The following is a 23,176-nucleotide window of genomic DNA, read 5'->3' as shown; positions in this document are numbered from 1 at the left end:
AGGTAGCTGTCTGCGTCTGATAGATAAAAATCCTCTTAATGCAGTGATATAAATGTGAAGCAGAGCACATTCTCTGCCTCTGGATCCAACACTGCTCACTTCAAATCAATCCTCGATCAAAAGATGGGATGAATATGTTTTATCCTCATGCCCTGCTGTAGTCCCAGCCGACCGGTTGCATCCTTTTGGATGAGACTAGCTTGATCAGTAATGCTGCTGCCCAGTCAGTCTTGGTGGTGTGCATTGAAATGTCCCACCCAAAATACATTCAATGCCCCTGCCATCTTCAATGTTTTCACCAAATGCTGTTCATTAGTTGGACGGTGGGGGGGGGGGGGGGGGGGGGGCAAGGATAGTGCATGGTGGGGCCACTAGACCACCCACCCACCAAGATGAACCCAAACCTACAACTACAGCTGTCCACAGGTAACCACATTCCAGCCACAGGTTTCAGACTCCAAGCAGTAAATACCCGCAGGGAATTCAAGATTTTGAATGGACTTACAATAGACATTGAGAGGTTGTTTCAACTGGATGGGAAATCTAGAACCTGGGGAGAGAGTTTCCGGCACAGAGAACAATCATTTAGGACAGAAATGATTGTTAATTTGTTCACTGAAAGCGTTCGGCATCTTTGAAATTCTTGACCACCGAGGCCTGTGGATGAGACATCACTGAATACATTTAAGATTGACATACAGACATTTGAGTTCCTCTGAAAGTTGCATGAGCTGGGGAGTGAACAGGAAAGTTTAATTAAAGCTGATCACATTAAATGGCATTGTTGGTTTGATGGGCTTTATATTCTTCTCCTAATGTTATTTCTCATTTTTCAATGTCAATAACTGAAGCATTTTCAAACCACGATTGCCTGTTACAATGTCACCAGAGATCTGCCAAAGAACATCTCACTCTCCAAACAGGAGAAATCACAGAAACAATATGAAGTGAAGCTTCTGTTTTGGTTACAGCTGGATGGAGTTGGGTAAATCAGTGAAGAGGAATTAGGAATATTTTATTGGAGAGGAATTCTTTTGTTCACAGAGGGAACAACTGAAACAACTGAATGACATCATTTACTAATGAGATATTTCATTACTGACATCATTTATTCCAGCCCAAGGTGTGAATTATTTTAAAGATGGGAACCAATTGAACATGCCAGAAATCTTCCCATTCAATCTTTCCCAAAGTCCTTTCTTTGCATCTGCGGCTTTGCCTTTGTGTTTGGTTGGTAACAGCTCCTCGTTCCTGGCTATTTTTGCCATGATCTCAGCCTGTTGTTTGACTGTATTCAGTGACTGGATCCTCTCCCTGAACCCAGGCTTTGCCTCCTCTTTCTCAGATTGAATCAGCAGATCAATGTATTCTGGGGTTGACAATGGGTTTGGTCTGAGAGCTATTTCCTCAAGTCTTAAAATGCACTGAGACGATGTTTCAATCAACTCCAACACCACAGCCTGCACCTCCTCTAACTCCTGCTGAAGTTTCTTCATGATTTTCTGCTGTGTCATCTTTTCACCAGATGCCTTCTCATACTTTTCCTTCAGCTCTGCGTATGTTTTTTTCTCCTTTTTGGTTTCATATTCAAATCTGTACTTTTGGTTGAAATGAACAGACCAGATACATTTACCTGGACAGACTGTGCAGTATCCGTGCTGGTTCATTGCTGAACATCCTATTTTATCATCATCATTAGGAATGCCACAGGGATAGTGACAGGTGATGAAGCATTTCTGACAGTTGGTGATGTAATTACCGCTCCCACTGATATCGATCTTCACCGGAACTGTGATATCTACCTCATACTCAAAATCTTTATTTGCATCTAGATCGAGCTGGTGTTGGTTCAAAGCTTGTTGTGTTTTCCTGATCTCCTCCAGTTTGGTCAAACCCATTTGGATTTGTGGCTGTAATCCCTCTATCGCAGCCTCCAGCTGCTGACGCTCCCTCAGGACCTCCTTTGTCAAACGTAAGCTCTTTGTTTCCATTTTGCTCAGAGCTGAAAAGAATTTCCTCATACTGTTTGATCCCATCTTCCAGAACATTGCATCAAAGGTATCGCTATCTTCCTCCTCCTCACTGCTACCATCAGGGTCCCTCTTGTTGACAGAGTTACCAGGAGCTGGTCTTTGAGCAAATATGGCTGAATTGTTGAACTTGAAGTGAACTGGGAAACCTTTTTTATTTTTGGGACATGGTATCTTAGCAACATTGATGGCCTCCAGAACAGGGGGAACCTGCCCATCTGCAAATGTCACCAGGATTCGGATGTTGTCTGCAATATCTTTACCAAAAATGGAAAGAATTGAATCAAAGACATATTTCTGTGTATGGGTCAGACGAGCCAAAGAGGCCTGAGCAACAAAACACACGGCATCGATCTGATCAACACCATCTGGGGAAGTGAAGAACTCTCGGATCTGATCAGTGAGCAATTTATCTCGGGTTATCCCCCTGGTATCTCCGAATCCTGGAGTGTCGATGATAGTGAGAGAGTAATCAATCTGGAATCCTGCTCGATGGTGCAGTTCATAAGCAGTGATTGATGATGTCTGACTTTCAGCCTGGGATCTTCCTGTCCCTTCATCAATTAATTTGTATCTGAAGTTGTCCTCCCATCCCACACCCAGGATGTAGTTGACCATCCCATTGATGAGGGTTGTTTTTCCTGCTCCTGTTGCTCCAAGAACCATGATTGTCCTCACACTGTGTTTTCCAGTGGGTTTTCCAAAGGAGAATTTTATATGGTGTCCAGCCTCATCAAGTACCTTCTTCTGTAAGGGCAGTGTGTAAATGGGAGGGTTCCCCCTGGCTGTTAATGTACATTCTCTGAGAAGTTTCACAGCCAGTCTCTTTGGTTGACTTTCAGTTTCTATTAAAAGCTCCTCACTTGGTTCACTCGAACCTCCTTCTCCACAGTCAGCAGACACTCGCACTCTGTAGGAGGTGTTGGGTATCAATCCCTTTAAAGTATAATAACATTCACTGTCAGTTGTCTTTATTTCCTCCCACAATGCATTCTCTGTGCTGGAGGGACCTGCCTTTCCTTCTCTATATTCGATCCTGTACTGAACAATATTAACACCAGCTCCAATCTCAGTTGGCCTGTCCCAGGTGAGTGATACATCACACCAGTAAATCTTGAGTGTTAAAGGTTTACCAGGTGGGCTTGTAGGCCGTGTGGTGACCTGGGAACTCTCACTGGCCTTGCTGACCCCTACCTTGGTCACTGCTCTGTATTGGAATTGATATTCCTGATGTGGCTGCAACCCAGGAATTGTGATGGATTCAGATTTATCAGGAGTATCTACAGTTTTCCATTCCTCCTGTTGGATGTTTCGGTATTCCACCCTGTACCCAACAGTCTCCCCAGCACCGTGTCTCGGTGGCTGTAATTGAAGAGTCACACTGTCATGTGATGTTCCACTGACCACAGGTCTCTCTGGTTGTGATGGGGGTGTGAAGCAGTGATTCAGCACAAACCCTCCCCCATACAGGTAAATCGATGCTCCCACATTACTGTCATCCTGCACAGACGCAGCAATGAACTTTGTTTTCCCTTGTGCTCGGTTCGCTGTGGCAAAATCCAGGAATAAGCGAGACAGCTCCCTCATCTTCTGGGATACAGACTCTGAGTGAAACCACTGCTGGTTGTGATGTTCTGCACTGACCTGGTTAGCAGGATCTGGTATCTGCATTTTCTCAGCTGTGTGAGACTGTAGGTAGCTGTCTGCTTCTGACAGATACAAATCCTCTTGCTGCAGGGATGTGAATGTCAGGCAGACCACATTCTCTGTCTCTGGATCCAACACTTCACGATCCAACTCACTCCTTGATTTCACTGTGTGAATATCTTTCAATATCATGAGATATGATCTCACCACATTCATTTCCCTCTCCTTGTCATCCAGCCATTTGCTCAGTGCCTGGTGTTTGAATGGGGACTGTTCCTTGTTCTTCAGAATATTCACCAGTGTCCCTTCCTCCTCCCCACCTCCACGGATAGATGGTAACACACTGGATAAAGCTTTCTGGAAAACCAGCTTGTATTCCCGACACATCTCTCGGAATTTCAGTATCTTGTCCCTGATCTCTGGAAATTGAACAGTGACACTGTCTCTCATCATATCATTACATCTGATCACTGTCTCACTGAGCTGCTCCAGCACAGACTGGCAGTCATTGAGCAACCCGATACTTATGTCCCGTACCAGCTGAGCAGCTTTGGAGTCCAGTTTGTTGAGTGGGTAGAGCCAGACCCTCGTGGGCACTGCGTGCTCTCCATCATCTCCCAGTAACTTTGGGAGGGTTGTGTAGATTTTGACAGCATCTTGGAATGTGGTGGGATTGTTTTCCAGGAAGAAATCCCCATGAAATGTACAGTTGAATTTCTGGGCATTGGATATTTGTTCCTCTGTCATTTCTAGGGAGACCTCACCCTCGATTGCAATAGTTGGAATCTTTTTAACTATCCCCTCCAGGTGACCCTGAATGTCCTGTAGGTTCTCTGTTGCAGAGATCTCTTGATCAAACACAAAGAAAGCCTGAGCCCCGTACAGCACTGCTGTAACCACGTGAGTTGCTGTCCCCTCATCAAACACATTCGGGTGGGTTATATTCTGCAGCCCCAAGTGGCTCATTGTCAGCTGCTCAAACCTGGTTGTTGCTCGGTACTGAAGGGTCACCCGGGCTTGTTGCCTCGATCTCTTTGTGTCATTGAGATATTTCGCTGATCCTGCCACTTCCACCAAACCGCACAAGAAACTTGCTTTCAATGATCCATCCACATTCAGTGCAGAGGCTTTTGAATCAGTGGAGTCAGATGCAATGATATGAAACTCGGTGTTACGCTGAGAGCGGACATGAGGTTGCAATTTCTCTAATTCCCACAGTGTGATCCCTACAGAAAGAACAATTCAAATTACAGTAATATTGATAGGAACATGGTGAATCAAAAGGAGGAAAATATATACTGTGTACAGCAGGTAATATAGTTTCCATATGTTTTATTTGCGTTTTACCTGTTCCAAAATTCAACAATGACACGACAGAGTTGAAACAAAATTCTGAGGATCACGTGAACCTTATGGTGTACATTGGGAAATCACAAGGTGTGGATCACATGATCTGATAGAGATCAGTGTCGATTGCTCTACAGTTAGTTAGATTGTGTTACCTGGGATCAGACAGTCGGATCGGCAGTCGTACAGCATTCCCAGTTGGAAAGGACGGCCCAAAGTTGCCTGCTCTATCACCACTGTTTCTCCTTGACTCATGGTGTCACACGATCCAATCCAGTGTCACTGGGAATTGAAGATTGCAGCTCAATACCTGTCATACAGAGTCATATAAACTCAAATCAGAGCATAGTCTGTCACAAACCAGGAACAACAGGCAATGTGGTCAGTGTCCTGACATGTTGTAGAAAATTGAGTGGGATTGCAAATCGCCATAAGAAATAAGTTGTGCAAGATGCTGTTCCTGAGAGAATATGAAAGATGCTGATTCCATCGATGGGCTATGCCATACCACCTTCACATTGAAGATGTCTTCCATATGCTCATCCAAGATGGAAGGCTAGAAAAACATTGTGGCTGTAAGAGCTGTTCCCTTTTTGAGTTATTTTCTGTGCTGGAGCTGATTTTCTCAAATTCGAAGAGCTGTAATTACTGTTTTATAAGCTGTTGCATTGTTTTGGAACTCTGGGACAAAAAAGATCAAAACAATGGCACTTTAAAAAAGGAGGAAGGCAGACAAAGGTAGTGACCACACGGGAAGTAATTCAAACAGAGAAGAAAACCTACCTGACTGTCTGACCCAGCAGTGAATCTGCACAGCTACTGCCTCAGCTCTTTGATTTCAAGATTTTTCTGGACACCAGAGTTTGTCAAAGAAAAATGAACAAACAGTGAAATTCACAGCTAACCTTGGAGAAACCTGTGTGGGACAGCTCACAGCAGGGCAGCAGCAAAGAGACTTTTTAAAGTGTCTCCTTACTGTCTATTTTGTAAAGCTACAACAGTAAGTAGAGTGGGCTCTTCTTTGATTCTATGTTTGATTGAGAATTATCTCTTGATTAAACTTAAAAAATATAAAACATAGGTATGAAGTCAGCATGGATTAGTGTTTTTATTTAGAGCAGGAGGACTGTGCTATTTTCTGGCTCTGTGGATTGTTAAGGAGCAGCACTGGCCTTCAGTCAAATGATGTGCACTTCCTGTCAGATGTGAGAGATGAGGGAGAGTTTCCATGTTACTGATAATGATGTCTGCAGGAAGTCTGTTTGGTTGTGAACCCTATCAAATTGCATGGATCGGTTGGAGCAGCAGCTAGAGGCAATGAGGAATGTACAGGAGCCGGGGGGGGGGGGTGTGTGATGGATGGCAGTGAGAGGCAATGAGGAATGTACAGGAGCCGGGGGGGGGGGTGTGTGATGGATGGCAGTGAGAGGCAATGAGGAATGTACAGGAGCCGGGGGGTGGGGTGGTGTGATGGATGGCAGTGAGAGGCAATGAGGAATGTACAGGAGCCGGGGGCGGGGGGGGGTGATGGATGGCAGTGAGAGGCAATGAGGAATGTACAGGAGCCGGGGTGAGGGTCGGGGGCAGGTGTGATGGATGGCAGTGAGACGAAGGGAGGAAAAGCTGCACACAGTCAGCTCCAGGAAAGGTAGGAGAGGGAGCGAGGGAGTGCAGGAGTCTCCTGTGGTTATCCCCATCTCAAACAAGTATACTGTTTTGGAAAATGGAGAGGGGTGATGGAATGTAACATGAACAGCCATGTTTCTGACCAAAACTGGCTCTAATGTAAAAAGGGGTACGTCAGATCCCAAGCAATCGATTGTGATCGGGGACTCTCTAGTCAGAGGCACAGGTAGACTTTTCGGCAGCCGACAACAAGAAATCGGAATGGTGCCTTGCCCCCCTGCTGCTCGGATCAAGGATACCTGGGAAAGGGTGCAGAATATTCTCAAAGGGGAGAGGGACCAGCAGGAGGTTGTTGTACATATTGGAACTAACAACATAGGAAGAGAAAAGGATGAGATTCTGAGGAGAGAATCTAGGAAGTTAGGCCAGAATTTTTGAAAAAAGGTTCTGGAGTATTGTCATATCTGCATGACTTTCAGTGCCATGAGCTGGTGACAATAGGAATAAGGGATAGAGCAGATGGATGGGTAGTTAAGGAGCAAGTGCAGGGGAGAAAGGTTCACATTTTTGGATCATTGGAATCTCTTCTGGGGTAGAAGTGACCTGTACAAGAAGGACAGATTGCACCTAAATTGGAAGGGAACTAATATATTGGCAGGGAGATTTGCCAGAGCTGTTCAGAAGGATTTGAACTAGTAAGGTCGGGGGGTGCGACCCAAGGAGACAGTGAGGAAAGAGATCAACCTGAGACTGGTGCAGCTGGGCAGAGGATGATCTGGATGTGAACATAGGAGGTAGAGTCAGTAAGTTTTCAGATTTCACCAAAATTTGGAGGTGTGCTGGTCAGGGAAGAAGGTTACCTCAGATTACAACAGGATCTTGATCGGATGGATCAATGGGCTGAGGAGTGGCAGATGGAGTTGAATTTAGATAAATGTGAGGTCCTGCTTTTCAGAAAAGCAAATCAGGGCATGACCTAATGGTAAGGTCCTGGAGAGTGTGACTGAACAAAGAGACCTTGATTCATAGCTCCTTGAGAGTGGGGTTACAGGTAGTTAGGACGGTAAAGAAGGAATTTTGTATGCTTTCCTTTATTGCTCAGTGCAATGGCCTAGTGGTGTTATTACTGGATCGCAAGTCAGCACGGTGACTCAGTGTTTAGCACTGCTGCCTCACAACGCTAGGGATCCGGGTTTGATTCTGGCCTCAGGTGACTGTCTGTCTGTGTGGAGTTTGCACATTCTCCCCGTGTCTGCGTGGGTTTCCTGTGGGTGCTCCAGTTTCCTCCCACAGTCTAAAAGATATACAGTGTGCAATTCTGTACTCCAGGCTAAAAGAAGAATGTTGTGAAACTCAAAAGATTGACAAAGATGTTGCCAATGCTCGAGTGTTTGAGCTATGGGGTGGCTGTTTTCCCTGGAGCATCAGAGGCTGAGGTTTGAGCTATAGAATCATAGAGATGTACAGCACGGAAACAGACCCTTCGGTCCAACCCGTCCGTGCCGACCAAATATCCCAACCCAATCTAGTCCCACCTGCCAGCACCCGGGCCATATCCCTCCAAACCCTTCCTATTCATATACCCATCCAGATGCCTTGTAACTGTTGCAATTGTACCAGCCTCCACCACATCCTCTGGCAGCTCATTCCAAACCTGTATCACCCTCTACATGAAAAAGTTGCCCCTTAGATCTCTTTTATATCTTTCCCCTCTCACCCTAAACCTTGGCCCTCTAGTTCAGGACTCCCTCCACCCCAGTGACAAGTCTTTGTTTATTTATCCTATCCATGCCCCTCATGATTTTGTAAACCTCTATAAGGTCACCCCTCAGCCTCCAGTGCTCCAGGGAAAAAACCTGAGCCTAATCAACCTCTCCCAAGAGCTCAAATTCTCCAACACAGGCAACATCCTTGTAAATCTTTTCTGAACTCTTTCAAATTTCACAACATCTTTCCGATAGGAAGAAGACCAGAGTTCCATGCAATATTCCAACAGTGGCCTAACCAATGTCCTGTACAACCGCAACATGACCTCCCAACTCCTGTACTCAATACTCTGACCAATAAAGGAAAGCATACCAAACGCCTTCTTCATTGCCCTGTCTGTTTCCATGCTGTATATCTCTATCACTCTATGATTCTATAGCTCAAACCTGCGACTCCACTTTCAAGGAGCTATGAACCAGCACTCCAAGGTCTGTTTGTTCAGCAACACTCCCGAGGAACTCACCATTATATAGTGTATAAATCCTGCTAAGATTTGCCTTTCCAAAATGCAGCCCCTCACATTTATCTAAATTAAACTCCATCTGTCACTTCTCAATCCACTGTCCCATCTGATCAAGATCCCGTTGCAATCTGAGGTAACCTTCTTCGCTGTCCACTACACCTCCAATTTTGGTGTCATCTGTAAACTTACTGACTGTACCTCTTATGCTCGCATCCAAATCATTTATATAAATGATGAAAAGTAGTGGACATAGTACCGATCCTTGTGGCATTCCACTGGTCACAGGCCTCCAATCTGAAAAACAACCCTCCACCACCACCCTCTGTCTTCTACCTTTGAGCCAGTTCTGTATCCAAATGGCTAGCTCTCCCTGTATTCAATGCGATCTAACCTTGCTAATCAGTCTCCCATGGGGAACCTTGTCAAATGCCTTACTGAGGTCCACATAGATCACATCTACTGCTCTGCCCTCATCAATCCTCTTTGTTACTTATTCAGAAAACTCAATCAAGTTTGTGAGACATGATTTCCCACGCACAAAGCCATGTTGACTATCCCTAATCAGTCCTCGCCTTTCCAAATACATGACCATCCTGTCCGTCAGGATTTCCTCCAACAACTTGCCCACCACCGAAGTCAGGCTCACCAGTCTTTAGTTCCCTGACTTGTCCTTACCACCCTTCTTAAACAGTGTTTGCCAACCTCCAGTCTTCCGGCACCTCACCTGTGACTATCGATGATAAAAATATCTCAGTAAGAGGCCCGGCTTCCTACAGAGTTCTAGGGTACACCTGATCAGGTTGTGAGGTTTTATCCACTTTTTTGCATTTCAAGACATCCAGCACTTCCTCCTCTGTAATATGGACATTTTTCAAGATGTCACCATCTATTTCCCTACATTCAGTATCTTCCATGTCCTTTTTCACAGTAAATACTGATGCGAAATACTCGTTTAGTATCTTCCCCTATCTCCTGCGGCTCCACACAAAGGCCACCCTGCTGACCTTTGAGGGCCCCTATTCTCTCCTTAGTTACCCTTTGTCCTATAGGGAGGGGCTGTTTTCCCTGGAATGTCAGAGGCTGAAGGCTGATCTTATCGAGGTTTGTAAAATCATGAGGGGCATGAATAGGGTAAACAGACAAAGTCTTTTTCCCAGGGTGGGGAATCCAAAATTAGACAGCACAGGTTTAAGGTGAGAGGAGAAAGATTTAAAAGGGATCAAAGGGGCAATTTCTTCACACACGGGGTGGTGTATGTATGGAATGAGCTGCCAGAGGGAGTGGAAGAGGTGGGTGCAATTACGTTTAAAAGGCATCTGGATGCATATATGAATAGCAACAGTTTAGAGGGATATTGGCCAAATGTTGGCAAATGGGACTAGATTTATCTCGGATATCTGAATGCCATGATCTATGCTGTACATCTCTATGATTCGGGGAATCTCTGTTGTGTGACCCTGACAGATCCAGCAACTCAACCTGGGCTTCCATGAGGAGATGTAGCCATCAGCCGTCGTTAATCTACATATGACCACAATCTGTGAGCTCCTGGCCCAGCCAATCCCCACTGGACTGGAGGAGTGACCCTAGTTTTAAAGAGATCTGCCAAGAGCATTTACAAATATGAGGTGTCAGCCTTGGGAAGCAATGCTGCAAGAGAACTGGCACACTCAGCAGCCTGAGACAGATTGAAGTGATCCCATAACCAACAGATCAAATCCAAACTCTGACCACATCCTGTTGGAAATGCTAGTGGGCACTTAAACAGCCAACAATAAAAGAAGATTCCCAAAGTCTTCAAACCCTGACTGGATAATAATCCACCCAGACCCTAGCTAATGCACTGGGACTTGGATTTGAATTTCAACAGTGCAAATGATAAAATTTAAATGTAATTCAGAAATCTGGAATTAATGGCTATGAACAAGGAAGAAGGTGAGGCCACTCGGCCTTTTACACCTGCTCCATCTGAGGAACCATCCTTTTAACACCCACCCAGCCAAGTCCCCTCAAGAATCTATCTTTCAATGACATCACTCAACTCCATAGAATTCGGGGTCGAGAGTGTGATGCTGAAAAAACACATCAGGTCAGGCAGCATCCAAGGAGCAAGAGAATGGACGTTTCGGGTAAGAGCTCTTCATCAGGAATGAGGCTGGGAGCCTCAGGGTGGACAGATCAATGGGAACGGGTTGGGCTTGGGGAGAAGGTAACTGAGACTGTGATAGTGGATGAAGATGGGGGTAATGATGATAGGTCAGAGAGCAGGGTGGAGCAGATAGGTGGGAAGGACGATGGACAGGAAGGATGGTGCTGAGCTGGAAGGTTGGAACTGACGTAAGGTGTGGCGAGGGGAAATGTGGAAATTGGTGAAGACCACATTGATGCTGTGAGATTGGAGGGTCCCAAAGCGAAAGATGACGTGTTCTTCCTCCAGGTGTCAGGTGGTTTGGGTGTGGCGATGGACGAGGCCCAGAACTGGCACGTTCTTGGCGGAGTGGGAGGGGGAGTTGAAGTGTTCGGCCACAAGGCGGTGGGGTTGGTTGGTGCAGGTGCCCCCAAGATGTTCTCTAAAGTCCTCTGCAAGTAGTCGGCGCCTTACTCCCCAGTGTAGAGGAGACCACATTGGGAGCAACAGATATAGTAAATGACATGTGTGGAAGTGCAGGTAAAGCTCTGATGGATGTGGAAGGCTCCTTTGGGGCATTGGACGGAGATGAGGAGGGCAGGTTTTGCAATCCTGGCGAAGGAGAGGGTGGGTCGGTCAGGGGCGTGTACCTGACAACAGAGTCGCAAAGGGAATTGTCTTTACGAAAAGCGAGTAGGGGTGGGGATGGAAATATATCTCTGTGGTGGGGTCCGTTTGCAGGTGGCGGAAATGGCAGAGGATGATGTGATGTGTACGGGATGGAAGGTGAGGATCGGGGGTTCTATCCTTGTTCCAGTTGGAGGGCAGAGGTACAGGAAGGGGGCCGGAGGGCATCATCAACCACGTGGGAGGGGAAATTGTTGTCATTGAAGAAGGAGGCCATCTGGTGTGTTCTGTGGTGGAACTGATTCTCCTGGGAGCAGATGCAGCGGAGGCGAAGGAATTGGGAATACAGGATAGCAATTTTTACAGGAAGTAGGGTGGGAGGTAGTGTAGTCCAGGTAGAGGTGGGAGCCAGTGGGTTTGTAGAAAATGTCTATGTTGAGTCAGTCACTGTTGATGGAGATGGAGAGATCCAAAAAGAGGAGGGAGGTGTCTGTGGTGGTCCTGGTGAACTTCAGGTCGAATGGAGTGTGTTGGTGAAGTTGATGAACTGTTCAACCCCCTCATGGGAACACAAGGTGGCACCAATGCAGCCATCAATGTAGCGGAGGGAAACATTGGGAGCGGTGCCAGTGGAACTGTGGAAGATAGACTATTCCACATAAACAAAGAGACCAGCATAGCTGGGGCGCATGCGGCTGCCCATGGCTACACCTTTCATCTGGAGGAACTGGGAGGATTCGAAGGAGAAATTCTTGAGAGTGAGGACTAGTTCAGTCAAACAAATGTGAGTGTCAGTGAAGTGGTCCTGGTGGGGACACTGGGAGAGGAAGAACGGAGGGCTTGGTCATAGCAGATGGAGGTGTATAGGGACTGGCTGTCCATGGTGAAGATGAGGCATTGGGGACCAGGGAAATGAATGTCCTGGAAGAGGCAGAGGGCATGGGTGGTGTCCCGAATGTATGTGGGGAGTTTCTGGACTGGGGGGATAGGACAGTATCAAGGTTGGTGGAGGCTAGTTTGGTGGAACAGGAGCAGGCCGAGATGATAGGTTGGCCAGGGTAGTCAGGCTTGTGGATCTTGGGTGGGAGACAGAACCATGAGGTGCAGGGTTCCCGAACCTTGGTGTTGAAAACTGTGGGTGAGAGGTCCTCTGAGGTGATGAGGTAGTGTATGGTCTGGCAGATGATGGTTTGGTGTTGGGAGGTGAGTTCATGGTCAAGGGGGCAGTAGGAGGAGGTGTCTTCGAATTGGCGCCTGGCTTCAGCGGTGTAGAGGTCAGTGTGCCAAACTACCACTGCACTCCCTTTATCCGCTGGTTTGATGGTGAAGTTGAGGTTGGAACGGAGGGAGTGGAGGGCTATGTGTTGCGAGGGTGAGAGGTTGGAGTGGGGGAAGGGGTGGTAGACAGGTTAAGGTGATCAAGGCGGCAGTTTGAAATAAAAAGATCAATGAGGTCTTCTCTACATTGGGGGGACAGGACGCCGACTTGCAGAGCCCTTTAGAGAACATCTCTGGGACACCCACACCAACCAACCCCACCACCCTGTGGCTGAATACTTCAATTCTCCCTCCCACTCCGTCAAGGACATGCAAATCCTGGATCTCCTCCATCGCCACCCTCCAACCATCCGACGCCTGGAGGAAGAACACCTCATCTTCCACCTTGGGACCTTCCAATCACACGGCATCAATGTGGACTTCACCAGTTTCCTCGGGTGGGCGTCACAGGGAGTGGAGGGCATTATTTCCCCCTCTAACTCTGTTTTGATTTAATCTCTGCCCTCCCCTTCACCTTTTTGATCACACAGCAACGCCCTCTGAAAAGGACACTGCTTGTCACTGGCCACCCTGGTGTTTCCATTCTTCCTGGTGGTGAAATATAAATAATGGTTTACACACTTATTGTTCTTCACTGTGTTCGACACCTGCACACACACCAGATGGGGGCTGGGGAAAAATATAAGCACTACTGCTGTTAGGTGGTAACGTGGGTGTGTCTGTGTGGGGGGGATGAATTAAAAATATATAACCAGGAGATTTAGAAACTCCTCAATAAAGAAAATATTCACCAGGGGACTGTTTGGGCCCAGGTATCCCTGAAGAAGGAGCACGCAGTGTCAACCCAACACCCCCGAGGGTGTGAGGAAGAGGTGGGCACCCCAGGGCGTGGAGTGCTTTATTTCTCCCTCCAACTCTATTTTGATTTAATCCCTGCCCTCCCTTTGATGAGAAGGGCTCTGCTTATCACTGGCCACGTGGGTGCTTTGGTCTTCCTGTGGTGGAATATGAATGAAGTTTTTTTGTAGTTGATGTTTCTTCTCTGTGTGGAAGAACAGAAATAAAGAATATCCACACACGTGAATATTAGATTAGATTACTTACAGTGTGGAAACAGGCCCTTCGGCCCAACAAGTCCACACCGATCCGTCAAAGCGCAACCCACCCATACCCCTACATTTACCCCTTACCTAACACTACGGGCAATTTAGCATGGCCAATTCACCTGACCCGCACATCTTTGGACTGTGGGAGGAAACCGGAGCACCCGGAGGAAACCCACGCAGACACGGGGAGATCGTGCAAACTCCACACAGTCAGTCGCCTGAGTCGGGAATTGAACCCGGGTTTCAGGCACTGTGAGGCAGCAGTGCTAACCACTGTGCCACCGTGCCGCCCACCAATATATAAAACCAGGAGATGAGAATCTCCTCAGTTCCGGGGACTGACTGTGAGTTGGTCGGCCGCAGCCAGTGCCCTCTGTGGAAAATTCCTCTTGGTCTGAGACATTGCCTTCCTTTTTTTTTGTTTCTGTTTTGTTTCTTTGAGCTAAAAAAGGAAAGAATGAATATATAAACTGGGGATTAGAGGTGGGCACCGTGGGGAGGGGATGGGGTGCTTTATTTCCCTCTCCAACTCGGTTTTGATTTAGCCCGTTCCCTCCTGTTCACCTTTCTCACGTGAGCAATGCTCACTCCGGGCTGCGTTTCTCCCTGGCCACTCGCCACACGGGGGTCTTTCCTGGTGGCACAGTGTGAATAAAGTTATTTACACTTGGCCTTTTTGACCGTGTCTTACACCTGCACACAGACACAAACACTGGTGCTGGGGAATATAAGCCTTACTGCAGTAGTGTAGGAGTATTAACATTTTATATATATATCAAATATGTATGTATAAAATCAGAGGATTAAAATCTCCTCAGTGCAGGGAGCTGAACCTGAGCTAGCTCGCCACAGCCAGTGTACTGCGCCCAAGTACATAAAGGGGGCCTTGGTGTTGGGATGCCAGCTTTCGTGCAGTTATTTCAGTGGTGAGGGGAGAAGACAGGATGTGCCTAAAGAACATTTGCTTGCAACAACCATCTTGGAATTGGAATAAGCATTTCCAACATCATACCTTGAAGAAAAATATAAACACGGGGAATTAGAGATAGGCACTTTGGGTCTGTGGATTGCTCTCCAATTCTAATTTCATTTAATCCCCACCCTCCCGCTTCACCGTGATTTTCATGTAAGCATCACCCCTTTTGGGTCTTGCTTGTTTCTGGTTCTTTGGCCACGTGGGTATTTTTCCTGGTGGTAGAAATATTGAGTAAAGTTATTTGCACAATGGGATTTTCACTGAGGCCGTGCACTTACACACACACACAACCCAGGTGCTGTGGGGGAGAACAAGTAACACTATTGTATTGTAGTAATGTGGGGATAACCAAAAACAAACAAATATAAATAGGAGAATCAGAGTCTCATTGGTTCATGGGACTGGCCCCGAACTGGCTGGTCTCAGCCAGAGAACTGCACACAAGTAAATAAAGGGTGACTCAGTGACAGAGTACCAGCCTCTGTGAAGTTATTTCAATTAGTTTTCCTGATTACTTGCTGTGCCTGTCGACTAACCTTCTCTGATTCATGCACCGAGACACCATTTCGCTTTCACTTCAGCACTCTAGGATCCCTCACAACATTAGATACATACTCTTTTAATTCTTGCTGTCAAACTGGACAGTTTCACACTTTCCCACAGTGCACTCCATTTGCCAAATCATTGCCCGCTCACTTAAATTATCTACACCCCTTGTAGGTTCCTTTTGTCTCCTTTTCTTGTATCATCAGCAAACTTAGCTGCCATACCTTTGATCCCTTGATCCACATCATGAATACCAATTGTAAACAGTTGAGATGCTGGCAATGACCCTATGGCACACCGTTAATGATATCATGCCAGGCTGAAAAAAGACCAGAGTGGTGCTGGAAAAGCTCAGCAGGTCAGCCAACATCTGAGGAGCAGGAAAGTTGACATTTTGGAATTCCTGAAGAAGGGTTTTTGCCTGAAGCGTCGATTTCCCTGCTCCTCGGATGCTGCCTGACCTGCTGTGCTTTTCCAGCACCACTCTGATCTTGACTCTAATCTCCAGCATCTGCAGTACCCACTTCCGCCCTGAAAAAGTCCCACTTATTCCCTACTCTCTGATTCCTGTTAGCCAGCCGCTCTTCTGTCTAAACCAATATGATACACCTGACGCCAGAAGAGTTTACAATCTGCAATATCTTTTGATGTGATCCTTATTAAATACTTTCTGGATATCTGAATACATCTACTGGTTCCCTTTTCTCTGCAGCATAAATTACTTCTTCAAATAACTCCAATAAATCAGTTAAACTTGATTTCCCTTTGACAAAGATGTTATGGTTCTGCCTGATTGTCTTGAATGAATCCAAAGTGCCCTGTTATACAATCTTTAATAATACCTTCTAACATTATCTCTATGACAGTTGTTAAGCTCACTTTCGTTAGCATAATTTCCTGCTTTTCGCCTCCCCCCGTTTTGTATAAAGGAGCTATAATTGCAACTTTGCAATGTAAGAGCATCTTCCCTAAATTTAATGAGTTTGCGAAAATGAAAACGATCGCATTAATTTTCTCACAAGCTACTTCTTTTAAGACCCAAGAGTAACATTCATTAGGGCCTGGGACTTGTCATCTCCCAGTTCCAGCAGCTTACTTAGTATTCCATTGAGGTAATTATAGTTTTCTTGCATTTCACCCACCCTCACCATTCCTGATTTATAGCTTTGTTTGGGATGTCACTTGTATCCTCTTTTGCAAAGATCGATGTAAAATATTTGTTCAATTTGTCTGCTATTTCCTGATCCTCCATTACTAACTCCCCAGACTCAGTTTGTACAGGACCCACACTGATATTGTTAAATTTCTGATAAACATTTAAAGAAACCTCTCCTATCTGTTTTGATATTTTTGGGTAACTTTCTCATACTCTATTTTTTTTTCTCTCCTTATTAATCATTTGGTAATTCTCTGTGTTTTTGTTTATATTCTGTCCAGCTAGAAGGAGAGATTGGAGATGTTGGAACCATTTTACCCTGGAGAAATGAAAACCAAGAAGAGATTTGATCAAAGTTTACAAACTCGCGAGGTACATAGGGTCATAGAGCTGTACAGCATGGAAACAGATCCTTCGGTCCAACTCATCCACACCAACCAGACGGCCCAATCTGACCTACTCCCATTTGCTAGCAGTTGGCCCGTATCCCTCTAACTCCTTCTCATTCATCCAACCATACAGATGCCTTTTAAATGTTCTAAATTTACTTGCTTCCTCCACTTCCTCTGGTGGCTCACTTCAGACATGCACCACCCTCTGCTTGAAAATATCACCCCTCAGATCCTTTTTACGTCTTTCCTCTCTCACCTCAAACCTATGCCCTCTGGTTTTGCACTCCCCCAGCCAAGGAAAAAGACCTTGGCTGTTCATTCTATCAATTCTCCTCATGTTTTTATAAACCTCTATCAGGTCACCCCTCAGTCTCTGATGCTCCAGGGAAAACAGCCCCAGTCTATTCAGCCTGTCCTGATAGGCCTAACCCTCCAGTCCTGGCAACTTCCTTGTAAAATTTTTCTACACTCTCTCAAGTTTAACAACATCCTTCCTATAAATGGGTGACCAGAATTGTACACAGTATTCCAAAAGAGTGGTCTGAATAGAATGAGTAGGGAGAATCTGTTTTCACACACACATATAAATAAAGACCCAGAGTGCCCAGTTTTAAAGTGATTTTGAAAAAGAAGCAAAAATGAGATAAGTAAAGTAATTACACACCGTAAATCGTGAGGGAATGGAATGCACTTTTAAAAGTATGGTGGAGACGGGATTAATTGAGACAGACAAGAGGGTATCGGATGGTTTGAATGGAAATAATGTGCAGAGATATGGGAAAAAGGCAGGAGATAAGTTAGACTGAACAGGGAGGCATTGCAAACAGGATGGGCTGAAGGGCCTCCTTCTACACCATAACCATTCTGAATCTCTGGGCTTCTAGAGAAACATTTACAATTCCCCAATCCTCTGGCACCTCAATGTCTTTGTAGAGATTGAGAAATACTGATCGGAGCCTCTGCAATTTCTACTGTCTTCCATCAGAAACCTTGGATGCAAAATCATTCAGTCCTGATGATTTATCAACATAAATTACAGCCCAGCCTTTCTAACATAACTGTTTCAACTTGCCGTCCAGCCAGGGTCTTACCTACCTCCTCTGGCAGTATAACAGCAACAACATCTTTGTGAAGGATAGAGAGATATATTCTCCCAGTCACAGCCTCAACCAAGGCATTAGGCCTTTTATATGTTCTCATTCAAAAGTATGCTTTACTCATAAAAAAATACTTCTTTATACACACATAATCACAAATACAGTTCTGTTCTGTAAAACAGCATGTGAAGGAAAAAAACAAACATTGGAGTTTGATTCTATCCAACAAATAAACCAAAGGTATCTCTTACTGTACAAAACTATATTAACTTGCATATGAAGCACCAGTGGATCTGGTAACTGAACGAACCCCCATTAAACTTTGGCAGAAAGACCTCAGATAGTGGTCTTTCCTCACCGTGCCTTGACAGCATCTGCCTCAAGCTTTAGTGATCCCTCAGCACGTAGTCCTTGGACCTTGGAATATGCCAGTCAGCAACACTTGGTCAGGGGCAACTCAAAGGCCCCAAAGAGATCTTTCACTGAATTGATGGTCCTGCAGGTACGCTCAACGTTTGTCTCAGTGTGTGGCCCAGGGAACAGCCCATAGAGCACAGAGTCCTGCTTCATCGAGTTGCTCTGGATGAACCGCAACAAAAAACAACTGCTTCTTTCTCCTGACTTCTTTTACAAAGGCACATTCCAGAACTTTCCTTTGACTAATTATCAAACATGTTTAAAAGAAAATCCCTGCCCTTGATCAAAGGTTTGAAAGCGTCACTCTCTGGTACAGTGTGAGTAACACCTCAACTGTGGACATATGAGACCACGAGGGAAAGAGGGAGCAAGAGAGAGAGAGAGAGAGAGGGAGGGAGAGAGAGAGAGGGAGAGAGAGAGAGAGCGACTTGTGAGATGCACCATAGATTCTAGGGGTGGCACGGTGGCTCAGTGATTAGCACTGCTGCCCCACAGCACCAGGGACCCAGATTCCATCCCACCCTTGGGAGACTGTGTGGAGTTTGCACATTCTCCCCATGTCTGCATGTATTTCCTCCGGGTGCTCTGGTTTCCTCCCACAATCCAAAGATTATTGCCCATGATGTGCAGGGATGTGTAGGTTATTCTGGGGTTAAATGTAGAGTAATGGGGAATGGGTTTGGGAGGGGGATGCTCTTCAGAGGGTTGATGTGAAGGGTTGAAGGGCCTGTTTCCCACACTGTGGGGTTTCTATGTTGGATCTAATGGAGACAGTGGTCCACATGGAAGACTGTCTACAGATCCTCAACATGTGACAAACCACTTCTTGTTCAAACTTATTGTCGATTCGGTAATCTCTCATCAAATATACAACAATCCCATTCTCCGATATCAGGGAAAACCTCATCCCATGCTCCTGTTGGAAATCCTGACACAATACACAGCCAGTCTGTAATTCCCCAGGAAGTTTGAATTGTGATGTATTGATTTACTCTACAAATTCAATCTGATCATGTGGCTGATCTCAAAGTGGAGCTGATGCCTCAGTCAGACCAGCCATGATCTTCAGGGCTGAATGGCCACCTCCTGCAGCTACTGAATTCCCAGCCCGGAATTCCTGATTGGAAAATCCCAGAGGAAATAGACAGTATTATTGGGTCAGTAAAACCTTCCAAGCAAGCAGTGCTACTGCCCAGAAGGAGTGATCTCTCCACAATCCCTGCCATTAGACACTCGCCCACAGCAACTGATCAGGACAACATTCAAGGGGAGACATGGGAAGATACCCACTGGAACATCCTGAAAGAGGGAATGCACTGACTGTGCGGGAACTGCCCAGGAAACTGAATATCAGAGGGTCTCTGCATAACATACAAACCCATTGGGAAAGGTCCCGACTGTTCAGCGGATTTTGGGGATATTAGAGGGTTCTGACTGACTTACTTTAGCCAGCAAAATACAGAGGGAATTAAACCATCTCTAACTACTGACTTAGATATAAAACTGATCACTACCAACCACATACATAGAAAGCATCCAATCACTCAGCTCACCCACCCCCATCCCCACAACTGAACACCCTCCCAGTTACTCACACCATCCCCCTGGAACTCACTGTGTCTAAATGCACCTGCCCAGGTGTCAGCAAACGTGGCCTTTCCAGGATTTAAATTGTTCTAAAGTCCCAAACTCTCAGAGACAGCTCCTGAGAGAAGGTAAGGCTGCAAAGCAATGTGGGTGTCAGTAAACCCTGCCTTGGAGATATTATACACAACAGGCAGGAAACTGCTCAATCCCACCCCCTTTAATCTGAATCACTCCACACTCTGTCACTGAGCTTCAGGATGCTGCTGTATTTCTGTGTGTGTGCTCACTCAGAAACTCAGCACCAGGTCATTGTCACCTCCTTCTCTGCAGCTTTTCATGGAAAAGTTGGAAAATTTTCTCTATCCCTAAGAATCCTTCTGCCTTCAACTCACAAATACACAAGGGGTTGTTTCCACTGCCATTTCAGTGAGAGAGTTCCAGTTCCTCACGAACCCTTCAAGACAAAAAGAAATGTACCTGGTCTTTGATTTCAATGAACGTCCCCCTCACTTTAAGGAGTCATCCCTCCTTCTCAATTCTCCCTTCAGAGAAAACACCGCCTCCAAATCAATCTGTCAAGATCCCGCTGGATCGAATCTGTTTCAATCAGGTTGCCTTGACAGGCAGATATCAACTCCGGCAGATACAGACATAGCCTGTCCAACCTTTCGTCATCAGGTCACCCGACCAATCCAGGTATTAGTCTGGTAAACCTTCTCTGAACTCTTTCCAATGCCTTTACATCCTCCGTGAAAGACCAATACTGTACCCAGAGCTGCAGATGTGGTTACACCAGTGTCCTTTCTGATGACAACATAACTTCCTGACTTTTATAGGAAAGTTTGCGCACATGGAAGTACAATATAATGTCATTTACATTTCCAAAAACATTGTCTCACACACATACATACACACTTAATGAGATATACTCACACAACTGTCACACTCACATACACTCTTGCTGTCTCACAATAATACACCAGGAACCTTCATACTCAGACAGTTATACTCCCTTTCAACAGGATCCCTTGAGATGAAATTATTCTACTCATCCATACATGAAGTTCCAGCTCTGTGGGAAATCACTGTAGTAGGTGGAGAGACGCAGTGATTTCACTAAGATCTCACCTCCTGGAGCAACAGCACTTGGTATAAAACAGGAAAACTGTCAGTCGTTCCTGATTCATGGTCGTTTCACAGAAATGAACATTCAGACAGAATAACAATGCCAACATTGAAGAATGTTGAAAATTCAACAATTGCAAAAAGATGGCATTCTGCTCAGGAGCAGACTAAAGGTGTTGAAGAAGAACAGATACAGTGTTAGTAGAAAACTGAAGTCTCTCAGTCACATTTGTCAGAGAAGTGCAATGTACTGATTCAACATGTTTAATACATCACAACGCAGGAGCAACCCCCAACTCAGAAGCTGATGTTACTAAATAACCAGAATAACTCAGAGAGAGGAACAACAGTTACATACCTGGAAATGAACTGGTCATACCTGGAGGTATAAAAGATGAATCCAATGGATATATCTCATTTTCCTGTTTTACTGGCTTTCACTTCGGATTGTCTCAAGCACATATCCATTGAAGCATAATATATGCTTTACAGTTATACACTTTTCCACAAATATTTCACAAACACTTGAATGGTATCTCAAACTGTTACACTGATTTTTATCACATTCAGCCACCCTCTCACTGTCTCAGAATAATGTAGAAGATCATCCCCATAACCATCACTTACAAACAGCAGTCTGTTTCACTGAGCTGTCTGTGATTCAGCTGTGGGAGAATCACTATCCGGACTGGATGGACCAGGGTTGTCACTGAGATCTCAGCTCCTGTAATAATTGTATCTGGTAGAAAACAGAAACACTGGTCAGACTCTCATCCTCGGTGGGAATTGTAGTCAGTCTCTGATTGTTTCAGTGACTGAAAGTCTCACGTTAACTGGTATTGGGATGTGGAAAAACACTGTGATCAGATGCAAGAAAGGAATAATTACTGTGGACACTTGATGATCCTGTTTGCAGATAGTAACCTTCTGAACTTGTCCAGGGAGTGCTGCTGCTGTCTCCGAGATTCAGCAATGAGGTGTCAAAACATTTTACTTTAACTCTGTTCTTCCAACATAAGGTAACCGTTTTCCTGAAATGCCGATTGTAGAGTTTCATTTTCCACAACAGACCAAAGAGATTCAGCAAAACTTTAAGTTCTGCTTGGTTTAATGAATACCGAATCATTTCCAAGCAATAGTGAAAGTTCTTGTTTGCTGATTTAACAGTTGTGCTGTACAATATGAGGTAGTGAGAGAGAAATGGGGAACACAAGGATGAGAGCAGGAATCTCTGTTCAGCACAAAACAGGGACACATTCTGGATGACTGTGCATTGGTTCAGCAATATTCTCCATGACCGCCTGAAACCCCCTATCCGACCCCCAACTTCCCAACTTCAGATCCTGCTGTGCTTGAGAACATGGGTTCATGGATGTAAGCAAATATTCATTCACTGTGAGACCAATCAAAGCAGAAATCTTTATGTTTGTATTTAAATACCATTCAGAGGTGAGGAGTATTGGGAGGTGGGGTGCTGGCCCTGGGTTCCAAGACCAAGATTTATAAATTCTGCTCAAGGAGATCAATAGATTCTAATATTGGCCCCAAGTGGCTGATGAAACCCCACCCACAGTCACCAAGAGAGCATGATGGGAGATGCCCTCTGCACTGAGCAGCAGGCACCAATCAGATCATGGATTCAAGCAGGAAGCAGGCAGGCCGTAGGGCAGGTGCGAGGACCTCCTTGTGGGTCTGCTCCTGAGCCTGGCCAAACTGGCCATAAACAGGTCCAGGCAGCGGGCGTGGAGGAGGTCTTCAGGGGCGACTGCCTGCCCCTCTTCCATGGTTACGTTCGAGCCCAGGTGTCCTTGAAGAAGGAGCACGTGGTGTCCACCAACACCCTGGAGTTGTGCAGGGAGAG

General features: G+C 45.6%; 1 protein-coding gene across 2 annotated transcripts; it reads right to left on the bottom strand.

Moving 5' to 3' along the window:
* Positions 1-363: 363 nt before the first annotated feature.
* LOC132832482 (uncharacterized) lies at positions 364-22,365 on the bottom strand. 2 transcript variants are annotated; one of them, XM_060850532.1, is made up of 4 exons: positions 22,204-22,365; positions 21,943-22,054; positions 5,180-5,334; positions 364-4,903 (listed from the first exon to the last, which is right to left on the bottom strand). In XM_060850532.1, the coding sequence occupies exons 3-4, from the start codon at positions 5,277-5,279 to the stop codon at positions 1,131-1,133; spliced, it is 3,873 nt and encodes a 1,290-aa protein (XP_060706515.1). In that variant the 5' UTR covers positions 5,280-5,334; positions 21,943-22,054; positions 22,204-22,365; the 3' UTR covers positions 364-1,130. The 2 variants fall into 2 exon arrangements, with proteins under 2 accessions (XP_060706515.1, XP_060706516.1); XM_060850533.1 differs by lacking the exons at positions 21,943-22,054; positions 22,204-22,365 and adding an exon at positions 21,674-21,782 and having other exon boundaries at positions 5,180-5,306.
* Positions 22,366-23,176: the final 811 nt, after the last annotated feature.

This window comes from Hemiscyllium ocellatum, chromosome 35, assembly GCF_020745735.1.
Source record: "Hemiscyllium ocellatum isolate sHemOce1 chromosome 35, sHemOce1.pat.X.cur, whole genome shotgun sequence".
Taxonomy (NCBI): domain Eukaryota; kingdom Metazoa; phylum Chordata; class Chondrichthyes; order Orectolobiformes; family Hemiscylliidae; genus Hemiscyllium; species Hemiscyllium ocellatum.
This window is presented reverse-complemented; position numbering and strand designations above follow the sequence as displayed.

Excerpts from the sequence above, each read along its gene's own strand:
- LOC132832482 (XM_060850532.1), bottom strand. The coding sequence starts at position 5,279 with ATGAGTCAAGGAGAAACAGTGGTGATAGAGCAGGCAACTTTGGGCCGT. Across the intron at positions 4,904-5,179 it reads ATCCGACTGTCTGATCCCAG|GGATCACACTGTGGGAATTA; the intron begins GTAACACAATCT and ends TTCTTTCTGTAG.